Here is a 25,814-nt window from a genome sequence, read left to right as displayed (position 1 = left end):
ATAAAGGGGCTATAGTCTGAATCCCTGGTGGTCTACGGCAGAGAACTCGACGTGCTCCAAATACATAATATTATCATTGTTAAAGTTTAGCCCAGGAGCTCGGATCCTGTGAACTGCAGCTATAGGAGGGTATACATAATATATATACAGATCCAAACGGAATTATCTCATGTCTATATAATAAAAAGGTACCAAGCCTTATACCTGTGGCCTCCGAAATCAGGGCTGGGAAAAGGGCCAATTTATACAGAGAGGATTTTAGAACACATCTAGATCTTATTTAGACTATATTTTCACGATAACAGAAAATGTCTTCAGGTTTTAATTGGTAAGAGGTAGAACTGGTGCAATGAAGATTTGTACGTATTTCAGTAGGTGAAGTGTGTAACCGCAGTAAAATGCGTATGTCCAGGTCTGGAAGCAGATTCAGAGTCTAGAGACTGAGACAATGTGGGAGGTGATAATACCAAGAGTAGTCAAGTGACATTCCACGTGTGGTACACAGATTAGTGGCAATAGTTTGTAGAGTAAGGAAGCAATGAACTAGACTAGAGGCAGGAAGCTCAATAGTCTGGCAAGGGCCAGGCTTATATAGAAAGTCAACAGGATGACACCAATCAGGTATCTCAAGAATTGAAGAGAACCTAGACAAATAGATCCAGCAGTGTAGATGTCGAGTAGCACCAGTAGTAGACATCTGAAAATCCCATCTGTATTCACACCTATTTCCATCTTACATGTTTGTACTAACATAGAATACTTAGAAAAATCCACTCTTTGAAAGCAAATCTATCAGAGCTTTTTTCCCAGCAACCATTTGTCCCTACCAAAAGTGTCAAGTTCTTTATAGCAGAAACCATTGTGATTTGGAAACAATTAAAAGGCTTTAGTTTGGTATTGCCATAAATATCCCAGTAAATAACAGATTGGATATAATAATAGAGCAGCAAAGCTGCAGGGAAGTCCCGTATCCTGCACCGCTGCGCCTGCCTGTCATTTATTTTAGGACATCCTGTGTCAGGTGATTTATGCCACACAGAGTATAGTAAATTGCAAGCATATTATATACAATGATCAGAGATAATGTGGTACCTTATACTGACTGAGAAAAAACACAAAGTCTCATGCAAAGCAATGTAAAAGTTCAGCCTATATTGGTCAACTCACCGTATGGCCGGTATAAGAACGTCTTCATATGGAGGCATTTTACATATATAACACCCAGCCGGCCCCAGCCCTTGCTTTTACTGAACTGAACTTACAGTAGACCACTATAGTGTTCTACGTGATCTAAGTTTACTTCAATAGAACAGCAGGGAGTCAGGCTGTTGTGACCAATATGATGTAGCACTGATGACGTTGAGTGACGCGTGGCACAGGTACTGACAATTGCACAGTGAATTCTGTAAAAACGTAGCGCAAAAAACAATGGAGAAATCGCTGTTTTGATTTCATTTTCTACACCACAAATAATTTTTTCCCCGTTTCCTAGTACATTATATGGCACAATAAATGGCGCTACGAAAAACTACGACTCGTCCCGCAAAAATCATGCCCTCATAGGACTATATCGACGAAAAAATTAAAAAGTTATGACTTTTGGAAGGTGGGGAGAAAAAAATGAAAATCGGAAAGTTGTTTACGATGGGAAGGGGTTAAAGTATGTGAGCGCATAAGTGATTGCCATTTACATACCAAATAGACAAGCAGGAAACCTGAAAATAGACTCACGAGCCTGCTAGACAAGAGCCACATAATAAAGAGCCACTTAGAAAATTACCGTAACACTCCTAGCTAAAATCTATCTCAACAATTTATTATCCATCTATCTATTATCTCCTATCTATCATTTATCTCATCTTTCTATCTCTCATATCTATATAATATCTATCTATCATCTCTCATATCTATCTACCGCTCATATCTATCATCTCTCATATGTATCTATTTATCTATCTCATATATATATATATATATATATATAATCTATCATCTCTCATATATATGTATATCTCTTATATCTATTTAATATCTACTGATCTATCTCATATCTATCATCTCTTATTTCTATCTCTCATATCATAAATATATAATCTCTCATATCTATATAATATTTCTCATATTTATCTAATATCTCTCATGTCTATCTATCACATATCTAACTATCCATCTATCTAATATCGCATTATCTATCTATCCATCTATCTATCTATCTAATATCGCATTATCTATCTATCTATCTATCCATCTATCTATCTATCTAATATCGCATTATCTATCTATCCATCTATCTATCTATCTAATATCGCATTATCTATCTATCTATCTATCTATCTATCTATCTAATATCGCATTATCTATCTATCCATCTATCTATCTATCTAATATCGCATTATCTATCTATCTATCTATCTATCTATCTATCTATCTATCTATCTATCTATCTATCTATCTAATATCGCATTATCTATCTATCTATCTATCTAATATCGCATTATCTATCTATCTATCTATCTAATATCGCATTATCTATCTATCTATCTATCTATCTAATATCGCATTATCTATCTATCTATCACATAACTATCTTATTTGATAGTTCCCAAACGTTTGGAAAGCATCAGAACTATTGGAGTAGATACTGAGACTATTTCAAGTACAAGACTGAATACACAACGATCAGTATTTCCCTAAAGCTTTGGCCAGTAATCATATGTGTAAATCATGAAAGCTCACCTCTCTTAGATTCTGCCACTCCCTTTGGCGAAGGGGTCTGTGACCAGGCTGGCATTTCTAGTGCTAGTTGCCTTCCGCCCCTCTTTGTAAGGCTTCTTCACTTGCTGTATACATTTTCATGTAAGTGCTGATGTGTTTTTCCATTTATAAAGTGCTTTTCATCTAATGCTACAATTTTGTCTGAATAAATGTCTATTTGGGGAGTTTTTATTTCCCATCCCACACCTATGATATCATCGAAGACCATCAATGTGTACTATATGTTCTTTGTCCTTGCTTACGCCCTCATTCATTGTCTCGGAAGCATTAGGTTTCCCTTCACAGTGTGATATTGTATTGGCTCCACATTTCCTAGATCTCAGGTGAGTTTCGGCTTTTCATACCTATTCTGCACATCTCAGTGGGATTAACTTTCTCTGGGCGTTTTCCCAACAGCAGCAGCGTCTGTGTTAAGTTGGAACCATCTGGATGGTTGCTATGGAAACAAGGATGCCATGACAACTGGGTTTCCCAGGAAACCTGTTACTATGGAAACTGCATCACTCAGGTCAGAATTAGTAACTTCCGATGGGAAGCAAGTCCAGCAGTTTCATCTTCTTCTGGCATGTAGACTGTCACAGCATAACAACATCCACAGTGCAGGGAGCAGCTCCATCCACCTGCTCCATCCTCACATCTTGGCACTAGTATAGGAGGGGAACACTTGTTGCAGTTCTAGCTGCTGGATTACATCTAGATTATTCTAACCAGCAGTGGTTTTCTACTGTCAATGAACTATTATTATTATAGGAGGAAAGATTCTGTCCTTACAATAAGTGTGATGAAGGCATATCCAAATAGAAAGGAAAGAAATGTGCCCTTTAATTCAGGTAAAAATGGAGATCAATCCAAAACAACCCTTTGTGGCCATGAAATGCTCTGTCCGCAACAGTGTCACGTCTTCCCAGCCCACTCCTCCTTTATATGGATGAGGTTAATAAAAGCAGCACTTTAGTACAATGGGAAATAAGCAACTAGCCACTTCTTCCCTCCTTCTAGCAAACGAATAACGATAAATAAATGTGCAGCCTCCCGGTGGCCGAGCACCACTGTGATATCCTACAGGTGCAGCTTCTTCCCAGAGGAGCGCTACAAAATGAACACTAAAAAGTGGGACAGGCTGATGTCGATGGTGGTGACATTTCTAGTTATACACATCCAGGACCCCTACACGGGTTACACATCCGTAAAGATCTTCTTGATATTGACACAGTTCGGATTATTGGTGGTACAGTTGGCATTTTTAAAGCTGGGCTGTTTGAAAGGTCCAGGGTTAACCCCTTCTTCTATGACCATGTACTCAGATTTGCTGAGGGTGGAATTACTACGGGTCTTTTTAAGGTCCTCATTAGAGGACAAGTGCTGGCAGCTTCCCACATGGAGGTACTGAGCTTGTTCCTCTCCTTCAGTCTCCCTGTGATAGAAGTAGTTGAAGTTGGAGACTATGACAGGCACTGGTAGGGCTATGGTGAGAACACCAGCAATGGCACACAAAGACCCCACTATTTTACCCCCTATAGTGACTGGGTGCATATCTCCATACCCTACAGTAGTCATGGTGACCACTGCCCACCAGAAGGCATCAGGGATGCTGCTAAAACCCGAGGATGGGTCATCAGCCTCAGCAAAGTACACAGCGCTGGAGAACAAGATGACTCCTATGAAGAGGAAGAAGATGAGCAGTCCCAGCTCCCTCATACTGGCCTTTAGGGTTTGCCCCAAAATCTGAAGCCCCTTGGAATGTCTAGAAAGCTTGAAGATACGAAAGACTCTGACCAAGCGTATCACCCTCAAGATGGCCAAGGACATTGCCTGCTGTCCATTGCCCTGGCGCTCAGCCAGCTCAGTGCCCAAGGTGATGAAGTAAGGGATGATGGCTACGATGTCAATGATGTTCATGATGTTCTTAGAGAAGGTGGCTTTGCTTGGGCAGGCAAAGAACCTGACCAAGAGCTCAAAGGAGAACCAGATAATACATAAAGTCTCCACCACAAAGAAGGGATCCGTGAAAGAGCTGGTGAGGTAGGGGCCGGTGCCATTGACAGCTGGTATCACCGGCCCATTGTATTCCTTATCGTCTCTGAACTCTGGTAAAGTCTCGAGGCAGAAGATGACAATGGAGATGAGGATGACCAGGACGGACACTATGGCGATGCCCCGTGCAGGACCCGAGCTCTCCGGGTACTCAAAGAGAAGCCACACTTGTTTCTGAAACTCATTGGCGGGCAGCGGGCGCTCCTCTTCCTTTATGAAGCCCTCGTCCTCTCTGAACTTCTCCATCGCCTCCTCGCCCAGCTCGTAGAAGCGGATCTCCTCAGAGAAGATGTCAATCGGCACGTTGACGGGTCTCCGGATTCTGCCCCCGGACTGGTAGTAGTATAGGATGGCATCGAAACTCGGTCGATTCCTGTCAAAGAAGTACTCGTTCCTCAGCGGGTCAAAGTAGCGCATCCTCTTCTTGGGGTCGCCCAGCAGCGTGTCCGGGAACTGGGCTAAAGTTTTCAGCTGCGTCTCGAAGCGCAGCCCGGAGATATTGATGACCACTCTCTCACAGCACTCATGCTCGTCCTGCTCGTAAGCCTCTGAGGAGTGGTGTCCCGGGAGCGCCGCCGCCTCTTCTAGGATGTTGTCACACGCCACCACCGTCATGATCTCCTGCTCCACGTCCGTGTAGCCCGGGTTCACGATGTTGCTGTTGGTGCGGTGCCTGGTGGAGGACGGCGGAGGCGAGTGCAGGAGGCTGAGGTGCTCGTCCATAAAGCTGAGGTGAGAGGAGCGCGGGCAGGGGAAGCGGCGGCCTCCTCCTTCAACCCGCCTAAAGAGCCGCCGGGTCCCCTCCCCGCTCCCCCTGTTGCTTCAACCTATGTCACACGCGACCTGACACTATACGTTGTCTTGATATTTTTCCCAGCCCCGGGATCCCGGCTCGGTGCCCGCGCACAGGGTTATATAGTCTTCCCGCCTTCTCTTCTCGTTACGGTCACGCCCTTGTCACTACGCCCCGCCCACAGAGAGCCCGCTGCCTGCTTCCAGCGACCACCTGAGAGCGGGCTAGCTTGTCCCCTCCGCCTGGCTGTCTTTGTCTGGTCGGCTTATGTGGGACTACAAGGGACGTACTTGTACACACGCAGGTAACATACACTCCTGTACCGCTGTCCCTATACTACCCAGTCCTCATCTCCGGAGCTTACTGTGGGTGTATTATTATAAAGTCTCATGTACCTGCACTGACAATAGAACACACTACAGGCGCCGTCATATCACACTGGAAAGCGACAAGCTCACATTGCCCTTGACATATTATGATGACAGCCATTGGATTGATACATATAAGATACATGACAGACATAAAGATATTATAAACTATCAACATCATCTATCTATCTATCTATCTATCTATCTATCTATCTATCTATCTATCTATCTATCTATCTATCTATCCCATTTCTATCTATCTCTCTATCTCCCTCTCTATCATCTATCTATCTATCTATCTATCTATCTATCTATCTATCTATCTATCTATCTATCTATCTATCTATCTATCTATCTATCTATTATCTATCTCTCTATATCATATCTATCTGTCTCTATCTATCTATCTATCTATCTATCTATCTATCTATCTATCTATCTATCTATCTATCTATCTATCTATCTATGTTCTATCTTAGTCATATCTATCTTATATCTATCTATCTCCCTCTCTATCTATCATCTATCTATTATCTATCTCTCTATATCATATCTATCTATCTATCTATCTATCTATCTATCTATCTATCTATCTATCTATCTATCTATCTATCTATCTATCTATCTGTCTATCTCATATCTATCTATCTATCTATCTATCTATCTATCTATCTATCTATCTATCTATCTATCTATGTTCTATCTTAGTCATATCTATCTATCTATCTATCTATCTATCTATCTATCTATCTATCTATCTATCTATCTATCTATCTATCTGTCTATCTATCTATGTTCTATCTTAGTCATATCTATCTTATATCTATCTATCTATCTATCTATCTATCTATCTATCTATCTATCTATCTATCTATCTATCTATCTATCTATCTAATCTATCTATCTATCTATCTATCTATCTATCTATCTATCTATCTATCTATCTATCTATCTATCTATCTATCTATCTATCTATCTATCTATCTATCTCTATCTCCCTCTCTATCTATCATCTATCTATTATCTATCTCTCTATATCATATCTATCTGTCTATATCTATCTATCTATCTATCTATCTATCTATCTATCTATCTATCTATCTATCTATCTATCTATCTATCTATCTATCTATCTATCTATCTATCTATCTATCTATCATCTATCTATCTATCTATCTATCTATCTATCTATCTATCTATCTATCTATCTATCTATCTATCTATCTATCTATCTATCTATCTATCTATCTATCTATCTCATATCTATCTGTCTATCTCATATCTATCTATCTATCTATCTATCTATCTATCTATCTATCTATCTATCTATCTATCTATCTATCTATCTATCTATCTATCTATCTATCTATAAAGTGGAGGAGAAAAGCAGCACTTCGTGACTGTATAGGTTGGTGCTATGCGAATCTGACCTTGATCCAAACGGTCTTATAAACATGTAAAGAAATGATCGCAGCACTCCAATAGGTTCACGTCAAACAAAAATGTGGTTTATTGTTCCATGTTTTAAAGGATAAGCTACGTTTCAGTCCTCTCACATGACCTTTTTCAAGCTTGAAAAAGGTCCTGTGAGAGGACTGAAACATAGCTTATCCTTTGAAACACGGAACAATAAACCACATTTTTTTTTACATCAACCTATTGGAGTGCTGCGATCATTTCTTCGCATATCTATCTATCTATATCTATCTATCTATCTATCTATCTATCTATCTATCTATCTATCTATCTATCTATCTATCTATCTATCTCATATCTATCTAATCTATCTCATATCTATCTATCTATCTATCTATCTATCTATCTATCTATCTATCTATCTATCTATCTATCTATCTATCTATCTATCTATCTCTATCTACATGTCTATCTATCTATCTATCTATCTATCTATCTATCTATCTATCTATCTATCTATCTATCTATCTATCTATCTATCTATCTATCTATCTATCTATCTATCTATCTATCTGTCTATCTGTCTGTCTGTCTGTCTGTCTGTCTGTCTGTCTGTCTATCTATCTATCTATCTATCTATCTATCTATCTATCTCTATCTACATGTCTATCTATCTATCTATCTATCTATCTATCTATCTATCTATCTATCTATCTATCTATCTATCTATCTATCTATCTATCTATCTATCTATCTATCTATCTCTATCTACATGTCTATCTATCTCTCATCTCTGATCATTTACATCTCTCTGTCCCTCTCTTCCATACTAGATACACACATATGCTCTTCACAGCAGCCCCTCCACTAATTCTCATGTAACAATGATCGGGAAGTCCTGTATACATAGATGAACACTTCACCACTTGGTTCTTAGAACCGATGTATAGAAATCTCACTCATTCGTCAGGCTGAAGAAATTGTTTGCTTTCTGGTACAGACATTTCTCAAGCTCAAGCTGTTGTATTGTAATTTTAATTTATACAAAATAATTTTGAGTTTTATATTCTCAAGTTTACAGATATACTAAACCTATTTGTATAGTTATTGTTTATTGTATTTTACAATGTACAATTCCAGTCTATGAATCTAGAAGTACAATTCTTAATATGGCCAGTCTATGAATCCAGAAATACAATTCCTAATATGGCCAGTCTATAGATCTGGAAATAGGCTGACGTGCAATGGACAATAGAACAACGTTTGTGTACAGGACCTCTGGCTGGCTATTTATCAGCTGTTTCTATATACACTGTAATGTGAGCATCCTTTCTATAGGCAACCAAGCCCTGCTATGCACACATACATTCTGCTTGCACTGTACTGTATGTGTGCATAGCATCTCAGATCAGCACCATGGACAGCGCACAGGAGCTTTCCAGCAAGAACGCAATCTGCAGCTTCCAGTGGCTGTCTCTGCTGCTGTCATATGCTTCTGCTGAAACTGGATGTTATACAATTATCTAGAAATAGTCTTCAGCTGCAAGGATTTGACTGCTCCATAGCCTAGAATCACTATGTTGTAGAAATATGTGTCACTGCATATCTGCGCCATATTGTGTTTGTGACAAAATCAACTCAGCCATACTTATGCAAGGATACAAGAGCAGGCTTTAGGCTGAAATCACACATGCAGGCTTTGTGGCAGGTTCCAGAACCAAACACAGGAATTCATACAAAAAGAAGGAAAGGTATAAAGGAAAAACTGATATGTTTCCATTGTATCCACTCTTGTGTTTGGCTCAAAAACTGGCACAAAATCTGCAATTGTGATTCCAGCCCAAATGGCTTGTCTCAACTGGACGACCCGCTTTCAGAGTGCAGGAGATATTTAGTATTACATGTTATACATAGTCATGATGGTTCTCCAGAGCGTGAGCGATGCCTGATACTGGTTCACTGTGGTCCGATCTCTCTAATCCGTGAATGGAGCACTACCGGGGAGCAGCATTGTGCCTGGTGTAGAGACATTAATGGCATTGTGGCTGGCATGGAGAGAATTCAGTCTATCAAGCGGCATTGTGGCTGTCAAGGGTTTTTTTTGACTGGCATATGGGACATTGTCGTCATCATGGGGCAATCTGTGACTGTCATGGAAGGTATATGGTGTAAACGCAAAGAGTCAAAGATGTGTAGGCGGCAAAGTCTGCAGAGGCACGTCATAGTTTTAAGAAGTCTTCATGCTGATTTTGGTACAGATGGAAAGGATGGAGAAAGTAAATGACTACGATCAGAGAGGACGTCAACTGTGAGTGATTGGATGTAATTGTTGTTTATTCTCTGACTGAGCCTGATCAGTAATGTATTTACCTGTCCGGTATATTGTAGTAATATTTTTTTTCATGTAATGGCAGTTTTATTTATACTATTTTTAATTAGAGGTATGCTATACCTACCTATGATGTGGCAAATTATTCTGGGTGGGACTCAAGTGGGACACATGTTCATGGGGAAAATTTGGGCACTGCTCTACATAGTGTTCCCCACTGACATAAACAGCCCTCATCACCAGTAAACCAGTGCCCCAAGGTACCTTAGGTGTTTTCAGAGTCTAGCAACACCCCTGCTCCATAGCCAACTATCACTAGCATCACCAACCAATGAAAATTGTGTCACCAATAGAAATAAGAAGAGGTTAGGTAGGTTTTTGGGCACTTTTTAATCAGGTTTTCTTTGTTTTGATTGGAATACATATTTAAATAGGGCAGCATGAATGGTTTCACAGCCTTGCTTAAATCTGTCCTTGCATTCTTGTAAATTGTAATCGTAGATACTCCCTAAAAAAAAATAATTTTAAATTGTAATATGGGGTAGTTTTGCTAATTAAAATTCAGGATCTCAGGAGTAACTCTCTGTACTAGACTATAAACTCAAGAGCATACATGGATGACGGTCTCCGGGTTGTGTGGTTACCAGCAGGCAAGAAAGATGAATGACAGGACCGTTACTGAGTTTGTGCTGGCTAACCTAGTGTGCGGAATCTAAAGAATCCCCATGCTTCACCCCTAACCCTTGCAAGGAGGAATATACTTTGCTTGTAGGATTCCAAGGTCGCGGACCCCAGGATAGACTCAAAGAAATTATTAGGCTGCAGCTGGTGGGTGTAATCAATATCGTGGTCAAATAGATCTGGGTTAGTAACAGGTTTGCAACGTCAGGTCTAGAAAAGGAGGCAAGGTCAGGGTCAGGCTAGAAGTCAGTATACGGATTATCGGATCAAGCCAGTCAAGACATACCTCTGTGTGTTTCTTCCATGCATTCTGCTCCCGGCATGCACCGCCAGCATGCCATGTGCCGGGTGCAGGGCCTAAACAGAATCTAGGGGCTGCGCATAAGCAATATATTTTCACTTAGTTTGCATGTGTGACTCAAATACACCTTTTTTGAAATGTGCATAACCTGGCTTACCAAAAAGACATTCAGCCCACTACAGGAACGTCACAGATGATGCGCCGGAAGAGGAGCTCGTCCGGAAGTGAAGAATATAGAGGACCGGTCGGCACGTCAGCGGAAGAGAAAACTTGACATGCTTGCGGAGTCATGCGACACTACTCGCGAATAGAATACATCAACATCTTTGCATCGGTAAGTATATTAGAAAGTTAGTTTAATACATATTTAAAACGTTTTGCAACATAGTTTAACAAAGGTGGAAACCCCCTTTAATTTCAGAAGATTTCATTCATCAGGGTCCTGGAACCCCCAACAACCAATGCAATGAAGGGGCCATGGCTATTGTCTGAGGGCTGTTCCCCTTTCACTCATTCAGTAACTTGGAGATTTCCACATGTCAGATTTGTGCTGTTTAACTCTCCATTGACTTCAATGTGTGTGAGATCTTCATACTATAGCTTGGAGGTATACAGAAATCTCCATTCTTTGACCTGAATTATTTATTTCAGTTGCGTATATAGCGCCAACATATTACGCAACTCTGTACAGAGGTCCATTTATACTGTCCCCATTGGGGCTCACAATCTAAATTCCCTATTGGTATGTTTTTGGGGTGTGGGAGGAAACCGGAGTGCCCGGAGAAAACCCACGCAAACACAGGGAGAACATACAAACTCCATGCAGATGTTGTCCTTGGTTGGATTTGAACCCAGGACCCCAGCGCTGCAAGGCAATAGTGCTAACCACTGAGCCACAGATAAATAGACAGAACCGATAAAAACAAGGGGACATATACAAAACCACCGAAAAAGGCCATACTTACATATGGACACAGCCAGGTCAGAAACGCTGATGAAGGAGTGAGCAGGTGCTTAAATAATAATAGCCACTCCCACTGGTCTTGAGGGGAGTGGTGTGTGGTGCATGGGATGTGTAGTAAGAAATAATAAATGAATAGTGTGTGTGCAAGTGTAATACTATAAGTGAAATATAGGGGGCAGTAATGAGTGAAGTGCCTCAATAGAAATAAATGGATAATGGGGTGCAAGTGTGTGTGAAACATGGAGGGATAGTGTGTACGTCATGAGGCACAACGTGTATAGCCAGGTAGAAGCCTATTTGTGACGCCTTGATAGTTCATAGAGCGGGCTACACTGCTTGCTATGCCAAACAACAACACACCATGCTCTCCCAGCATCAAAGACCCGGCTGTGTCCAAGAGAAGCAAATATACGTAGTAATGAAAAATACCTGGGGTATTAGTAATCATCTTGGCCAAAAGGACGCAATCTCGCAATCCACGACAAGGATTCCCAGACTTGCGAGTCCCTAACTCCTTAAATGGAACAGAATGTTCCTGATGTACAGACAGAACCGATAAAAACAAGGGGACATATACAAAACCACCGAAAAAGGCCATACTTACAAATGGACACAGCCAGGTCAGAAACGCTGATGAAGGAGTGAGCAGGTGCTTAAATAATAATAGCCACTCCCACTGGTCTTGAGGGGAGTGGTGTGTGGTGCATGGGATGTGTAGTAAGAAATAATAAATGAATAGTGTGTGCGCAAGTGTAATACTATAAGTGAAATATAGGGGGCAGTAATGAGTGAAGTGCCTCAATAGAAATAAATGGATAATGGGGTGCAAGTGTGTGAAACATGGAGGGATAGTGTGTACGTCATGAGGCACAACGTGTATAGCCAGGTAGAAGCCTATTTGTGACGCCTTGATAGTTCATAGAGCGGGCTACACTGCTTGCTATGCCAAACAACAACACACCATGCTCTCCCAGCATCAAAGACCCGGCTGTGTCCAAGAGAAGCGAATATACGTAGTAATGAAAAATACCTGGGGTATTAGTAATCATCTTGGCCAAAAGGACGCAATCTCGCAATCCACGACAAGGATTCCCAGACTTGCGAGTCCCTAACTCCTTAAATGGAACAGAATGTTCCTGATGTACAGACAGAACCGATAAAAACAAGGGGACATATACAAAACCACCGAAAAAGGCCATACTTACAAATGGACACAGCCAGGTCAGAAACGCTGATGAAGGAGTGAGCAGGTGCTTAAATAATAATAGCCACTCCCACTGGTCTTGAGGGGAGTGGTGTGTGGTGCATGGGATGTGTAGTAAGAAATAATAAATGAATAGTGTGTGTGCAAGTGTAATACTATAAGTGAAATATAGGGGGCAGTAATGAGTGAAGTGCCTCAATAGAAATAAATGGATAATGGGGTGCAAGTGTGTGAAACATGGAGGGATAGTGTGTACGTCATGAGGCACAACGTGTATAGCCAGGTAGAAGCTTATTTGTGACGCCTTGATAGTTCATAGAGCGGGCTACCCTGCTTGCTATGCCAAACAACAACACACCATGCTCTCCCAGCATCAAAGACCCGGCTGTGTCCAAGAGAAGCGAATATACGTAGTAATGAAAAATACCTGGGGTATTAGTAATCATCTTGGCCAAAAGGACGCAAGCTCGCAATCCACGACAAGGATCCCCAGACTTGCGAGTCCCTAACTCCTTAAATGGAACAGAATGTTCCTGATGTACAGACATGACCGATAAAAACAAGGGGACATATACAAAACCACCGAAAAAGGCCATACTTACAAATGGACACAGCCAGGTCAGAAACGCTGATGAAGGAGTGAGCAGGTGCTTAAAGGAAATGTGTTGCCAGAAAAACATGTTTTTTGTTTTTTTAGTTAAACAGTTAGTGTATAGGTGATTAAACATTGTTCTAATTTTTTTTATTTTTTCCACGAGTCAGGAAATATTATAAATTGGATTCAATTTATAGTATTTCCCAGCACTGGTCACTAGATGGAACAATTCCCAAAATTGCAGCATTGCATGTGGTAAAGCAACCACATTGCTTTATGCTGCAAAATTGGGAAAAAATCCCTCGCTCTAGTGAGCTCTCAGAATCCCCCCTCCTTTATCCTGGCTAGTGCCGGGAGAAACGAGGGGTTTGAACGGTCTAACCTCCTACACTGTGTGTCACCATTTTTTGAGCTAACACACAGTGTAGAATGTTTACATACACCAGTAAAACACACTGAAACACGCACATACATAGAAATCACTTACCTGCTCCAGTTGCCGCCGCTCCCTCCGGTCCGTCCGCTCCGTCTGCTGCCGCTGCTCCATGTGGACAAGTCCGGAAGCCGCGACCGGAAGTAGTAATCTTACTGCCCGGCCGCGACTTCCGGTCCACAGGAAAATGGCGCCGGACGGCGCGCATTTCAAATCGGACTGTGTGGGAGCGGCGCATGCGCCGTTCCCACACACACGGCGTACACCAAAGTGGATGGAACGGGCCCCGTTCGCAGTCCCTATGGGACTGGAGCTGCCGTATTCCATATCTGTATGTGTCGTTAATCGACACATACAGAAATGGAAAAAAAAATGGCAGCCCCCATAGGGAAGAAAAAGTGTAAAAATAGAAAAAAGTAACACACAAATACACAAATAAATATAAACGTTTTTAATAAAACCCTAACATAAAACTGATATTAAATTTTTTTTTTGGGTGACACTGTTCCTTTAAATAATAATAGCCACTCCCACTGGTCTTGAGGGGAGTGGTGTGTGGTGCATGGGATGTGTAGTAAGAAATAATAAATGAATAGTGTGTGTGCAAGTGTAATATTTTAAGTGAAATATAGGGGGCAGTAATGAGTGAAGTGCCTCAATAGAAATAAGTGGATAATGGGGTGCAAGTGTGTGAAACATGGAGGAATAGTGTGTACGTCATGAGGCACAACGTGTATAGCCAGGTAGAAGCCTATTTGTGACGCCTTGATAGTTCATAGAGCGGGCTACCCTGCTTGCTATGCCAATCAACAACACACCATGCTCTCCCAGCATCAAAGACCCGGCTGTGTCCAAGAGAAGCGAATATACGTAGTAATGAAAAATACCTGGGGTATTAGTAATCATCTTGGCCAAAAGGACGCAATCTCGCAATCCACGACAAGGATCCCCAGACTTGCGAGTCCCTAACTCCTTAAATGGAACCCAATGTTCCTGATGTACAGACAGAACCGATAAAAACAAGGGGACATATACAAAACCACCGAAAAAGGCCATACTTACAAATGGACACAGCCAGGTCAGAAACGCTGATGAAGGAGTGAGCAGGTGCTTAAATAATAATAGCCACTCCCACTGGTCTTGAGGGGAGTGGTGTGTGGTGCATGGGATGTGTAGTAAGAAATAATAAATGAATAGTGTGTGTGCAAGTGTAATACTATAAGTGAAATATAGGGGGCAGTAATGAGTGAAGTGCCTCAATAGAAATAAATGGATAATGGGGTGCAAGTGTGTGAAACATGGAGGGATAGTGTGTACGTCATGAGGCACAACGTGTATAGCCAGGTAGAAGCCTATTTGTGACGCCTTGATAGTTCATAGAGCGGGCTACGCTGCTTGCTATGCCAAACAACAACACACCATGCTCTCCCAGCATCAAAGACCCGGCTGTGTCCAAGAGAAGCGAATATACGTAGTAATGAAAAATACCTGGGGTATTAGTAATCATCTTGTTGTTGTTTGGCATAGCAAGCAGGGTAGCCCGCTCTATGAACTATCAAGGCGTCACAAATAGGCTTCTACCTGGCTATACACGTTGTGCCTCATGACGTACACACTATCCCTCCATGTTTCACACACTTGCACCCCATTATCCATTTATTTCTATTGAGGCACTTCACTCATTACTGCCCCCTATATTTCACTTATAGTATTACACTTGCACACACACTATTCATTTATTATTTCTTACTACACATCCCATGCACCACACACCACTCCCCTCAAGACCAGTGGGAGTGGCTATTATTATTTAAGCACCTGCTCACTCCTTCATCAGCGTTTCTGACCTGGCTGTGTCCATTTGTAAGTATGGCCTTTTTCGGTGGTATTGAGCCACAGATAAATGTTGCGGCCCTAGCAATTGGTGGTGGTTCCAGTTGGTTGACCCCCACTGATGCTCTCTTCTAAAATGTTTCTATAACATATAGAGTAAGTGGATCGAAAAATGTGAGCAAAAGTGCTTTTACCCTATAAAGAACCAGCTGTAAGGCTTGGCATGCCACATTATTAACATTGGGTTTTGGTTGATTCTGAATGCAGTGCTACAGGCCTGCGGGTAAGATACACTTAGGCCACATTTGAAAGCAGGTTTCTGGGTAGCTGTGTAAAGCGATTACATGAATTTTATTAACTCTCTATAATGGAGGGATGTTATGACTGCACCTCCCTAAAGTGTACCTTTAGTTTAAATACTAATACAATAACCTAATATACTCTCTGCACTCCATTTGTTTTTCCTTGTTTTGCTGCAGAAGATATCAGAAGGGGAGATGATTTCATCAGAATGATATTTCATATTAAAAACAGCTTTCACATTTTAATGTACACTAGATGGCCTTTTGTGGATTTGTTCTGGTAGGTTTCAGTTAATTTTTTATGTATGGAGGGATAGAATTTTTCACAACTTTCTTAGCTGCTTAGTTGTTTATTACTTATAATTGTATATGTACAGGTCTATTTTAGACTTTCTATCTAATTTTATCCAAGCGTTAGTTTTTAGACAAATGTCCTTACACATAGCATGTACTGCCTTTTCAGCTTCATGGGGGCCAGGAGGGGCCCACTCTGGTCTTAGAGGATTTTAAAACAAGTGTTCTTCTTCTCTCGTCCCTTCCCACGCTCACACTCTCCCCATCACAGAGCCTGTAAGATTGTAAGAGCTGCTTTATGATTGGCTGATGCAATACATATGGAAATGGACAGTCACAAATGGAGTCGAGAGAGGAATCTTGCAGTCTTCAATACAACTAGTTAAAGGCTTAGTAAGCAAATTAATGTTTTCGGGGTTTTTTTTTAATTAAAAGTTACAATATACCTTCTGTATTAATTCCTCACAGTTTTCAAGATCTCTGCTGGTTGTTATTCAGTAGGAACATTCATTGTTTACGTCCAGTGGATAAAATACTGTCCATGGTCATGTGATGGACACACAGGTGCTGGGCTCGTTACAGTATGTGTATCAGAGCTGTGTCTTCTAACGATCCCAGCACCTGTGTGTCCAACACATAACCATGGAAAGAATTTTATCCACTGGAAGTAATCAATGATGCAGGGTCTCTCCCTACAGGTCCAGGCCCTGGCTCAGAGGGTCAACCAGCCTGATGCTACCATGGTAGTGCCCCTCACCTCACCTCTTGAACCCCACCTCAAGTTGTCTGACCGGTTCTCAGGGGACCGGAAGACTTTTCTCTCCTTTCGGGAGAGTTGTAGGCTCTATTTTTGTTTAAAGCCCCACTCCTCAGGTTCTGAGAGCCAGCGGGTGGGTATAATTATGTCCCGGTAGTGGGTATCGACTCCACTCCTCTTGCTAATGGTTATTTTACACAGCATACCCCTGTTTTTGAACTCCTTGTTGGCTCCATGCATTTGGAGCAGTGCTCTGTACTGTTGATGCAGGGATTATCGTCCGATTTGGTTTTAGGCCTTCCCTGGTTGCAGTTGCATAATCCCACGTTTGACTGGAATACTGGGGATCTTACCAAATGGGGTAATGAATGCTTGACGTCATGTTTTTCTGTTAATTCTATTTCTCCCCCTGAGGAGGTGAACACGCTACCTGAGTTTGTTCAGGACTTTGCTGATGTTTTCTCTAAGGAGGCCTCCGAAGTGTTACCTCCTCATAGAGAATACAATTGCGCTATTGATTTGGTACCAGGAGCTAAGCTCCCTAAGGGTAGGATATTTAACCTCTCTTGTCCCGAACGTGAAGCCATGAGAGAGTATATCCAGGAATGCCTGGCCAAGGGTTACATTCGCCCCTCTACTTCTCCGGTAGGTGCTGGCTTCTTCTTCGTAGGGAAGAAGGATGGTGGTCTTAGGCCATGCATTGACTACCGTAACTTGAATAAGGTCACTGTAAGGAACCAGTATCCCCTTCCTTTGATTCCTGATCTCTTTAATCAGGTTCAGGGGGCCCAATGGTTCTCTAAGTTTGATCTATTGGGGGCGTATAATCTTATCCGCATCAAAGAGGGGGATGAGTGGAAGACTGCGTTTAACACGCCCGAAGGTCATTTAGAATACCTCGTCATGCCCTTTGGGTTGTGTAATGCTCCCGCGGTCTTCCAGAATTTCATAAATGAGATTTTAAGAGATTACCTGGGGGTATTTCTTGTAGTGTACCTTGATGACATACTTGTGTTTTCCAAGGACTGGTCCTCCCACATTGAGCATGTCAGGAAGGTGCTCCAGGTCCTTCGGGAAAACAAACTGTTTGCGAAGACCGAAAAATGTGTGTTTGGGGTGCAGGAGATACCATTTTTGGGTCAAATCCTCACTCCTCATGAATTCCGCATGGACCCCGCCAAGGTCCAGGCTGTGGCGGAATGGGTCCAACCTGCCTCCCTGAAGGCGTTACAGTGCTTCTTGGGGTTCGCTAATTATTACAGGAGATTTATTGCTAACTTCTCGGTCATTGCTAAGCCTCTTATGGACCTCACTCGCAAGGGTGCTGATCTCCTCCACTGGCCTCCTGAGGCTGTCCAGACTTTTGAGGCCCTTAAGAAGTGCTTTATCTCGGCCCCGGTGTTGCTTCAGCCCAACCAAATGGAGCCATTTATCGTGGAGGTTGACGCGTCCAAGGTGGGAGTGGGGGCTGTCTTGTCCCAGGGTACCAGGTCCCTCACCCATCTCCGTCCCTGTGCCTACTTCTCCAGGAAGTTTTCGCCCACTGAGAGTAACTATGATATTGGCAACCGCAAACTCTTAGCCATTAAATGGGCATTTGAAGAGTGGCGCCACTTCCTGGAGGGGGCTAGGCACCAGGTAACGGTCCTTACCGACCACAAGAATCTGGTTTTCCTAGAATCGGCCCGGAGGCTAAACCCGAGACAAGCTCGATGGGCGTTATTTTTTACCAGATTCAATTTTTTGGTTACCTATAGGGCTGGGTCTAAAAATATTAAGGCTGATGCACTGTCGCGTAGCTTCATGGCCAGCCCTCCTTCGGAGGAAGATCCTGCTTGTATTTTGCCTCCAGGTATAATCATTTCCTCTATTGATTCTGATTTAGTCTCTGAAATTGCTGCTGATCAAGGTTCAGCTCCCGGGAACCTTCCCGAAAACAAGCTGTTTGTTCCCCTGCAATTCCGGCTAAGGGTACTTAGGGAAAATCATGACTCCGCACTATCTGGTCATCCAGGTATCCTGGGTACCAAGCACCTCATTGCCAGAAACTATTGGTGGCCTGGGTTGCCTAAAGACGTTAAGGCCTACGTCGCCGCTTGTGAGGTTTGTGCTAGGTCCAAGACTCCCAGGTCCCGACCAGCGGGCTTACTACGTTCTTTACCGATTCCCCAGAGACCTTGGACCCATATCTCCATGGATTTTATCACCGATTCGCCTCCATCTTAAGGCAAGTCGGTGGTGTGGGTTGTAGTAGACCGCTTCAGTAAGATGTGCCACTTTGTGCCCCTCAAAAAACTACCCAATGCTAAGACGTTAGCTACCTTGTTTGTCAAACACATGCTGCGTCTCCATGGGGTCCCTGTCAATATTGTTTCTGACAGAGGGGTACAATTTTTTTCTTTGTTTTGGAGAGCCTTCTGTAAAAGTTGGAGATTGATCTGTCCTTCTCCTCTGCCTTCCATCCTGAAACTAATGGCCAAACGGAGAGGACTAATCAGTCTCTAGAACAATATTTAAGGTGTTTTATCTCTGACTGTCAATATGATTGGGTCTCATTCATTCCCCTCGCCGAATTTTCCCTTAATAACCGGGTCAGTAACTCGTCAGGGGTCTCCCCCTTTTTCTGTAAATTTTGGGTTTAATCCACGGTACTCCTCCGTTTCACCTGGTAGTTCCAACAATCCCGAGGTAGAGGTCGTTCATCGGGAACTGTGCACAGTCTGGGCCCAGGTTCAGAAGAACATAGAGGCATCCCAGAGCATACAAAAAACTCAGGCAGATAGAAGACATTCTGCTAACCCCTTGTTTATGGTCGGGGATCTGGTGTGGCTATCGTCAAAGAACTTGCGCCTTAAAGTCCCGTCCAAGAAGTTTGCTCCCCGGTTTATAGGGCAGTACAAGGTCATTGAAGTCCTCAATCCTGTCTCCTTCCGACTGGAGTTGCCCCCATCTTTTCGAGTACACGACGTGTTTCATGCCTCCCTCCTTAAACGCTGCTCCCCGTCCTTGGCTCCCTCGAGGAAACCTCCTGTCCCCGTTCTCACCCCTGAGGGGGTAGAATTCGAGGTGGCCAAGATTGTGGACAGCAAGATGGTCCAAGGCTCCCTCCAGTACCTGGTCCATTGGAGAGGATACGGGCCTGAGGAGAGGACTTGGGTACCCGCCCGGGATGTTCACGCTGGTGTATTGGTCAGGAGGTTCCACCTTAGTTTCCCCAATAAACCAGGTCCATCTAGAAAGGGTCCGGTGGCCCCTCATAAAAGGGGGGGGTACTGTTAAGGATCTGCCAGGCACAGGATCTTCTGCTCTGCGTTTGGTACCTCGTACACTCCTGGTTTGACTCGGGTTTTTCACTACTCTTCTGCTCCGCGTTTGGCACCTCGTACTCTCCTGGTTTGACTCGGCTCGTTTACTTCTCTTGTTGCTCACGGTGTTGCCGTGGGCAACTGCCCCGTTTCCCTTTGTTCTGTGTTTCCTTGTCTGGTTGTCTGTCGTGCACTTACTGAGTGTAGGGACCGTTGCCCAGTTGTACCCCGTCGCCTATGGCGGGTCGTTGCAAGTAGGCAGGGATTGAGTGGCGGGTAGATTAGGGCTCACTTGTCTGTTTCCCTATCCCTGTCATTACACTATCTGGCTGTTTTTATAAGGCATAACAGTGAAAAATATTTTTTACAGTCTTTATTTATTTTAGATATAAGAGGATGTAGGTTGGGGGGTATGTTGGCGGAAGCAGGCCCTCAATTGTCTGTTATGATCCTAGTTCTTACCAGTGGTATGGTGAATCTAAACATTCAGGATTGTACCAGCAGTATGGATTCAATTCATCTTAAACACCAGATTTTTTTGCTACCACACTTTTTGTTCTTACTAAACATGTTACTGTAAATCCCACTTTCAGTTTGGTCTCATTTGTCTAAAAAAACGTAATATTACAAGTCACACTGTCTAATATGTTATAAAAGGAAGGCGCGTCCTCCACATTGTCATATTATTATGTATACAAGCAATATTAACCCCTTAACGCCGAAGGACGGATATATCCGTCCTCTGCAGCTGCTAGTTCGCGCAGGAGGATGGATATATCCGTCCTGTGATGGCGTGGGTACTGCCACTGTACCCACGCGATCAGCGGCAGGAGCATGGCTGTTATACACAGCCTGGCTCCTGCTGCAACTGCCGGAATCGAAGCGCGCTCCGATTCCGGCAGTTTAACCCATTAAATTCCACTCTCAATAGTGACAGCGGCATCTAATGTGTTTGACAGAGGGAGGGAGCTCCCTCTGTCACCCGATTGGCGCCCACGCAAAGAAATTGCGGGTCGCCGTTGGGTTTCCATGACAGCCGGGGGTCTAACAAAGACCCCCAGGTCTGTCTTCAGCAAATGCCTGTTAGGCGATGCCGGAGGCATGACCTAACAGGTTGCCTGTCAGTTTTACACTGACAGGCAATAATGCTTTGGTATACTAAGTATACCAAAGCATTATATATGCGATCGGCAGATCGCATAGTGAAGTCCCATGGTGGGACTTAAAAAAAAAATGTCAATCAGTTAAATAAAGTTTGTGAAAAAAATAAATAAAAAATTACAGTCAAAATCAAATAAAACTACTTTTTTTCCCCAAAAAGTGGTTTTATTCAGTAAAAGTGTCAAAACAAATAACACATACACATATATGGTATCCCCGCGATCGTAACAACTTGACCAATAAAATGAACACATTAATTAAACCGACGGATGAACGGCGACCAAAAAAAACAACGGCAAAATTCTCTCTTTTCTCCCATTTCCCCCATAAAAAATAAAATAAAAGTTAATCTATGAGTCCTATGTACCCCAAAATAGCACTAATGAAAACTACACATTGGCCCGCAAAAATCAAGCCCACATACGGCCACATCGACGGAAAAATAAAAAAATGACGGTTCTTGGAATGCGGCGATGCAAAAACAAGTAATTTTTTTCTAAAAGGGTTTTTATTGTGCAAACGTAGGAAAACATATAAAACCTTTACATATTTGGTATCCCCGTAATCGTGCCGACCCATAGAATAAAGTTAACATGTTATCTACGCTGCATAGTAAACGGCGTAAATTTATAACGTGAAAATCAATGCTGGAATAGCTGCTTATTTTCAATTCTCTCCTAAAATAAAGTTAATAAAAGTTAATCAATATATTGTAAGCATCTAAAAATGGTACAATTACAAAATACAACTCGTCCCGCAAAAAACAAGCCCTTATACGGCTATGTCGACGGAATAAAAAAAAAGTTACGACTCTTGGAATGCGACCGTGAAAAAACAAAAAATAATCCTTGGTCATTAACGTGCAAAATGGCCCGGTCATTAAGGGGTTAATCTCTATGCATTGTCAATCAACTAGAAGTATTTTATTCTAGTAGGATTCAAATAATCTTCTGGGTTTCGGGTACCCGATTGTTAAATAGGGATTACCCAAGGAGTTGTCTTTGGGTCCCTATCATTTATAATAAATTAGGGTCACTATGATATACCGATTACAACCGGCCAAACAATGTTTAAATAAGGTCACTGATTTATGTGTTAAAAATATGTTGTTTAACTTAAACTACCTAAGACTGCCAGTTCTGACTTTTTTCTTGATTTTACATGATTCTTGGCAGGTTACAAAAAAATGAAGTACTCAGATAAGCTCAAGAGAAAAAGCTACTTAAAGAGGCTCTGTCACCAGATTTTGCAACCCCTATCTGCTATTGCAGCAGATAGGCGCTGCAATGTAGATTACAGTAACGTTTTTATTTTTAAAAAAACTAGCATTTTTGGCCAAGTTATGACCAAGTAGCTACATCGACTTACCTGCAAACGCCGATGCTGCTGCAGAATCAACTGCAGCCTCTGGTGCCGATGTGTCCTCGCTCGTCCGACACGATGCAGGACCTGGGGCAGGAAGTGAGTGACGACACAGCGTGATCTCTCGAGAACACGCTGTGTGTCTGCACTGCCAGAAGCTGGGCGTTCTGAAGAGAAGTGGATGATACTTCTATACACAACGCCCAGCTAGTAAAAGTAGTAAACACGCCCCGATGTACGCACATAATACACGCCCAGTTGGGCTTTTACTTTAAACACGCCCACTTGGACTTTTGCAAGCCTCATTTGCATAAATACAAAAATGGTCATAACTTGGCCAAAAATGCTCGTTTTTTAAAAATAAAAACGTTACTGTAATCTACATTGCAGCGCCGATCTGCTGCAATAGCAGATAGGGGTTGCAAAATCTGGTGACAGAGCCTCTTTAAATATAATCTGTTGTACAAGGCATGTTGGGAGAAGCAAATAAACACGAAAAAGGCATTTTGCATATTTGCTAAAATGTCTAGGATTTAAAGGGATTGTCCGGGATTAGGAAGAACAGTCTTCTTTTCTAAAACACAGCACCTCTCTTGTCCATTGGCTGTGTTTGGTATTGCAGCTCATCCCCATTTAATTGAAATGTGGCACTGTCTTTGGAAACAAATTAATCCCTTTCTTTTTGTAATCCCTGACAACCCTTTTCACTTATGACTGTACTGTATATCAATAGGGAATGTTCTTAGTGATAATTTCCCCCTTTAGGAGACAGGATCAGTGGAGCCCAAGTAATATTTTCCTATTTATCTGTATTTACACTATCTAACATATACTCTATCTAACTCTAATCATTATTCTATCCTAAACTGAGTTTGTGGCTTACTGACATATTATCCTTCGGAAACCTTTACATGTTAATGCTCTTCTTTTCTTGCCCACCTGGTTTTTGGTTTATTCTAAAAACAGAAATGTCATTAAACACATCTCTATATAAATAGAGCTATGTGAAGCTTGTGTATCGATTCACACCGACCAAAGAAGGTATTTTTCACCTCCATTATTAGCATTGTGTGGATAGGTAGGAGATGTCATCAGCGACCAGGATTCTGAAGCATGGCTGGCGCAGGATCCCTGGGTGAAAGCTGTGTATTGCCTTGCCTGGATACCATCTCCCACGTCTATGAAGTGGGGAAAAGCTTCTGGGAGGCATAATGATGATAATGGGTTAAATTGGAGGAACAGAGGGGATCATGGATGGCCTACTGATAGTCCAGTCACACTGTTTGAATTGCCATTAGGCAGGAGATATAGAGGGATAAGGGCACATACAGCTTCTGTGTCGACGCCCGTGGTTAATCAGTCTGCATCTGCTCCTAGGTCTGATAGAGTGACTCGATCTGCTACCACTCAGGCTGGTAGGCTGAGGAGCGGGAGAACCTATCACAGCCTGACCAGATGGTTCTAGCACCTGCCTTTGGTCTATGTATACCTTAATTTGCTTCTTGTCTTTGCCTGTGATTCTCTCTTGTTTCCTGGCTCTACTGTTCCAGCTATTACTATTGACCTCTGCTTCTATTTGACCCTGGCTTTACTGACTACGCTCCTGCTCTGCGTTTGGTACCTCGTACACTCCTGGTTTGACTCGGCTCGTTCACTACTCTTGTTGCTCACGGTGTTGCCGTGGGCAACTGCCCCATTTCCCTTAGCTTCTGTGTACCCTTGTCTGTTGTGCACATATTGAGCGTAGGGACCGTCGCCCAGTTGTACGCCGTCGCCTAGGACGGGTCGTGCAAGTAGGCAGGGACTGAGTGGCGGGTAGATTAGGGCTCACCTGTCTGTCTCCCTACCCCGTCATTACAACAGAAGAAAGAAATTCTTTGCTAATTCAATGAGGGCATTTGGATTTATTCCCTGTATCCTGCTAAAGCTTTAGGCTAGGATCACACACACAGTTTTGATCCAGATTTTGTGGCAGTTTTTGACTCAGGTTTTTGAGCCTAACAAGGAATGGATGCAAAAGAAAGGAGAAGCATCAGTCTTTTCTTTAAACCTTTTGTTCCTTATGGATCAAAGGAATTAACCAAAAACTGGCACATAAACTGCATCAAAACTGCATGTGTGATCCTGGACTAAGACATATTTGCACATAGTGGCAAATATGATGGCCCATTGGTGCTATCATTGTTCTTGGTTACTGCAGCGTTTACATCTGTGATAGATCCATTATAAGGAGTATTTTTTTTAAGTTGTACAATCATAATATTTCTAGCCTTTCCTTGCAGAAAAGACCTTTCATTCATTATATAAATTTTATTTACATGCCTTTAAAACCTCTTCACACAGGGAAGATCCGTCGGACGTCCCATACCAGTGATAGCTACGAACAGCGACCGTGACAAAGGCAGAGGTTCGGCCGAAACGTCTTTACCAAGTCGCTTACTACCTCAACTTTACCAACTTTTGTTGCAATAAAACTTACATTTGTTTGCATCTGGATCTCTTGTGTACCTCTGTGTGTGCTGGGGTTATATATTTCCAATATTGTGGGATTCTCGTCCCTACCTTACTAGCACCACGCCAATAGATTGAGGAGTGCATCCCAATATCAATTTTTTTTTTAAAACCTCTTCAACAGTCCTTTATTATTTTTACAGTGTGAAACCCAAAACTGTAATCGTAACCTCTTTTCAACGTGTTGATTCTCAACTGCTGCCTAACTTGCTGTTAAGGTTCTATTCACACTACTTGAGTATTGCTCCATGTTCTTAATTTATTTGACACACAGCCACTTTAACCCAGTGACAAGTGCATGAAAGATGCTGTCACTAACAATGACAGCGCTGTGTGCTCCTCCTGCCTCAGTCTCTGTTAGCAGACTGACGAATGAGTCCACATACGGCAGCTAGG

General features: G+C 42.4%; 1 protein-coding gene and 1 long non-coding RNA gene across 3 annotated transcripts in view; one reads left to right on the top strand and one right to left on the bottom strand.

Annotated features, from left to right (window-relative positions):
• Positions 1 to 5,750, bottom strand: part of LOC142743204 (potassium voltage-gated channel subfamily A member 3-like) — an 81,235-nt gene extending 75,485 nt beyond the window's left edge. The window contains exon 1 of the mRNA XM_075853717.1: positions 2,737 to 5,750. Coding sequence (XP_075709832.1) covers positions 3,952 to 5,532 — 1,581 coding nt within the window. The 5' untranslated portion in view covers positions 5,533 to 5,750 and the 3' untranslated portion in view covers positions 2,737 to 3,951. The remainder of the gene's footprint in view (positions 1 to 2,736) is intronic.
• LOC142743205 (uncharacterized) lies at positions 5,659 to 25,364 on the top strand. Of its 2 annotated transcripts, XR_012881518.1 has the most exons (4): positions 5,659 to 5,906; positions 10,870 to 11,031; positions 16,206 to 16,308; positions 25,251 to 25,364. It is a non-coding gene; the product is annotated as an uncharacterized LOC142743205 (long non-coding RNA). The 2 variants fall into 2 exon arrangements; XR_012881519.1 differs by lacking the exon at positions 16,206 to 16,308.
• The last annotated feature ends 450 nt before the right edge of the window (positions 25,365 to 25,814 follow it).

This window comes from Rhinoderma darwinii, chromosome 2 (assembly GCF_050947455.1).
Source record: "Rhinoderma darwinii isolate aRhiDar2 chromosome 2, aRhiDar2.hap1, whole genome shotgun sequence".
NCBI classification, from domain to species: Eukaryota; Metazoa; Chordata; class Amphibia; order Anura; family Rhinodermatidae; genus Rhinoderma; species Rhinoderma darwinii.
Note: the sequence above shows the minus strand (reverse complement) of the source record. Positions and strands in the feature narration are given on the sequence as shown.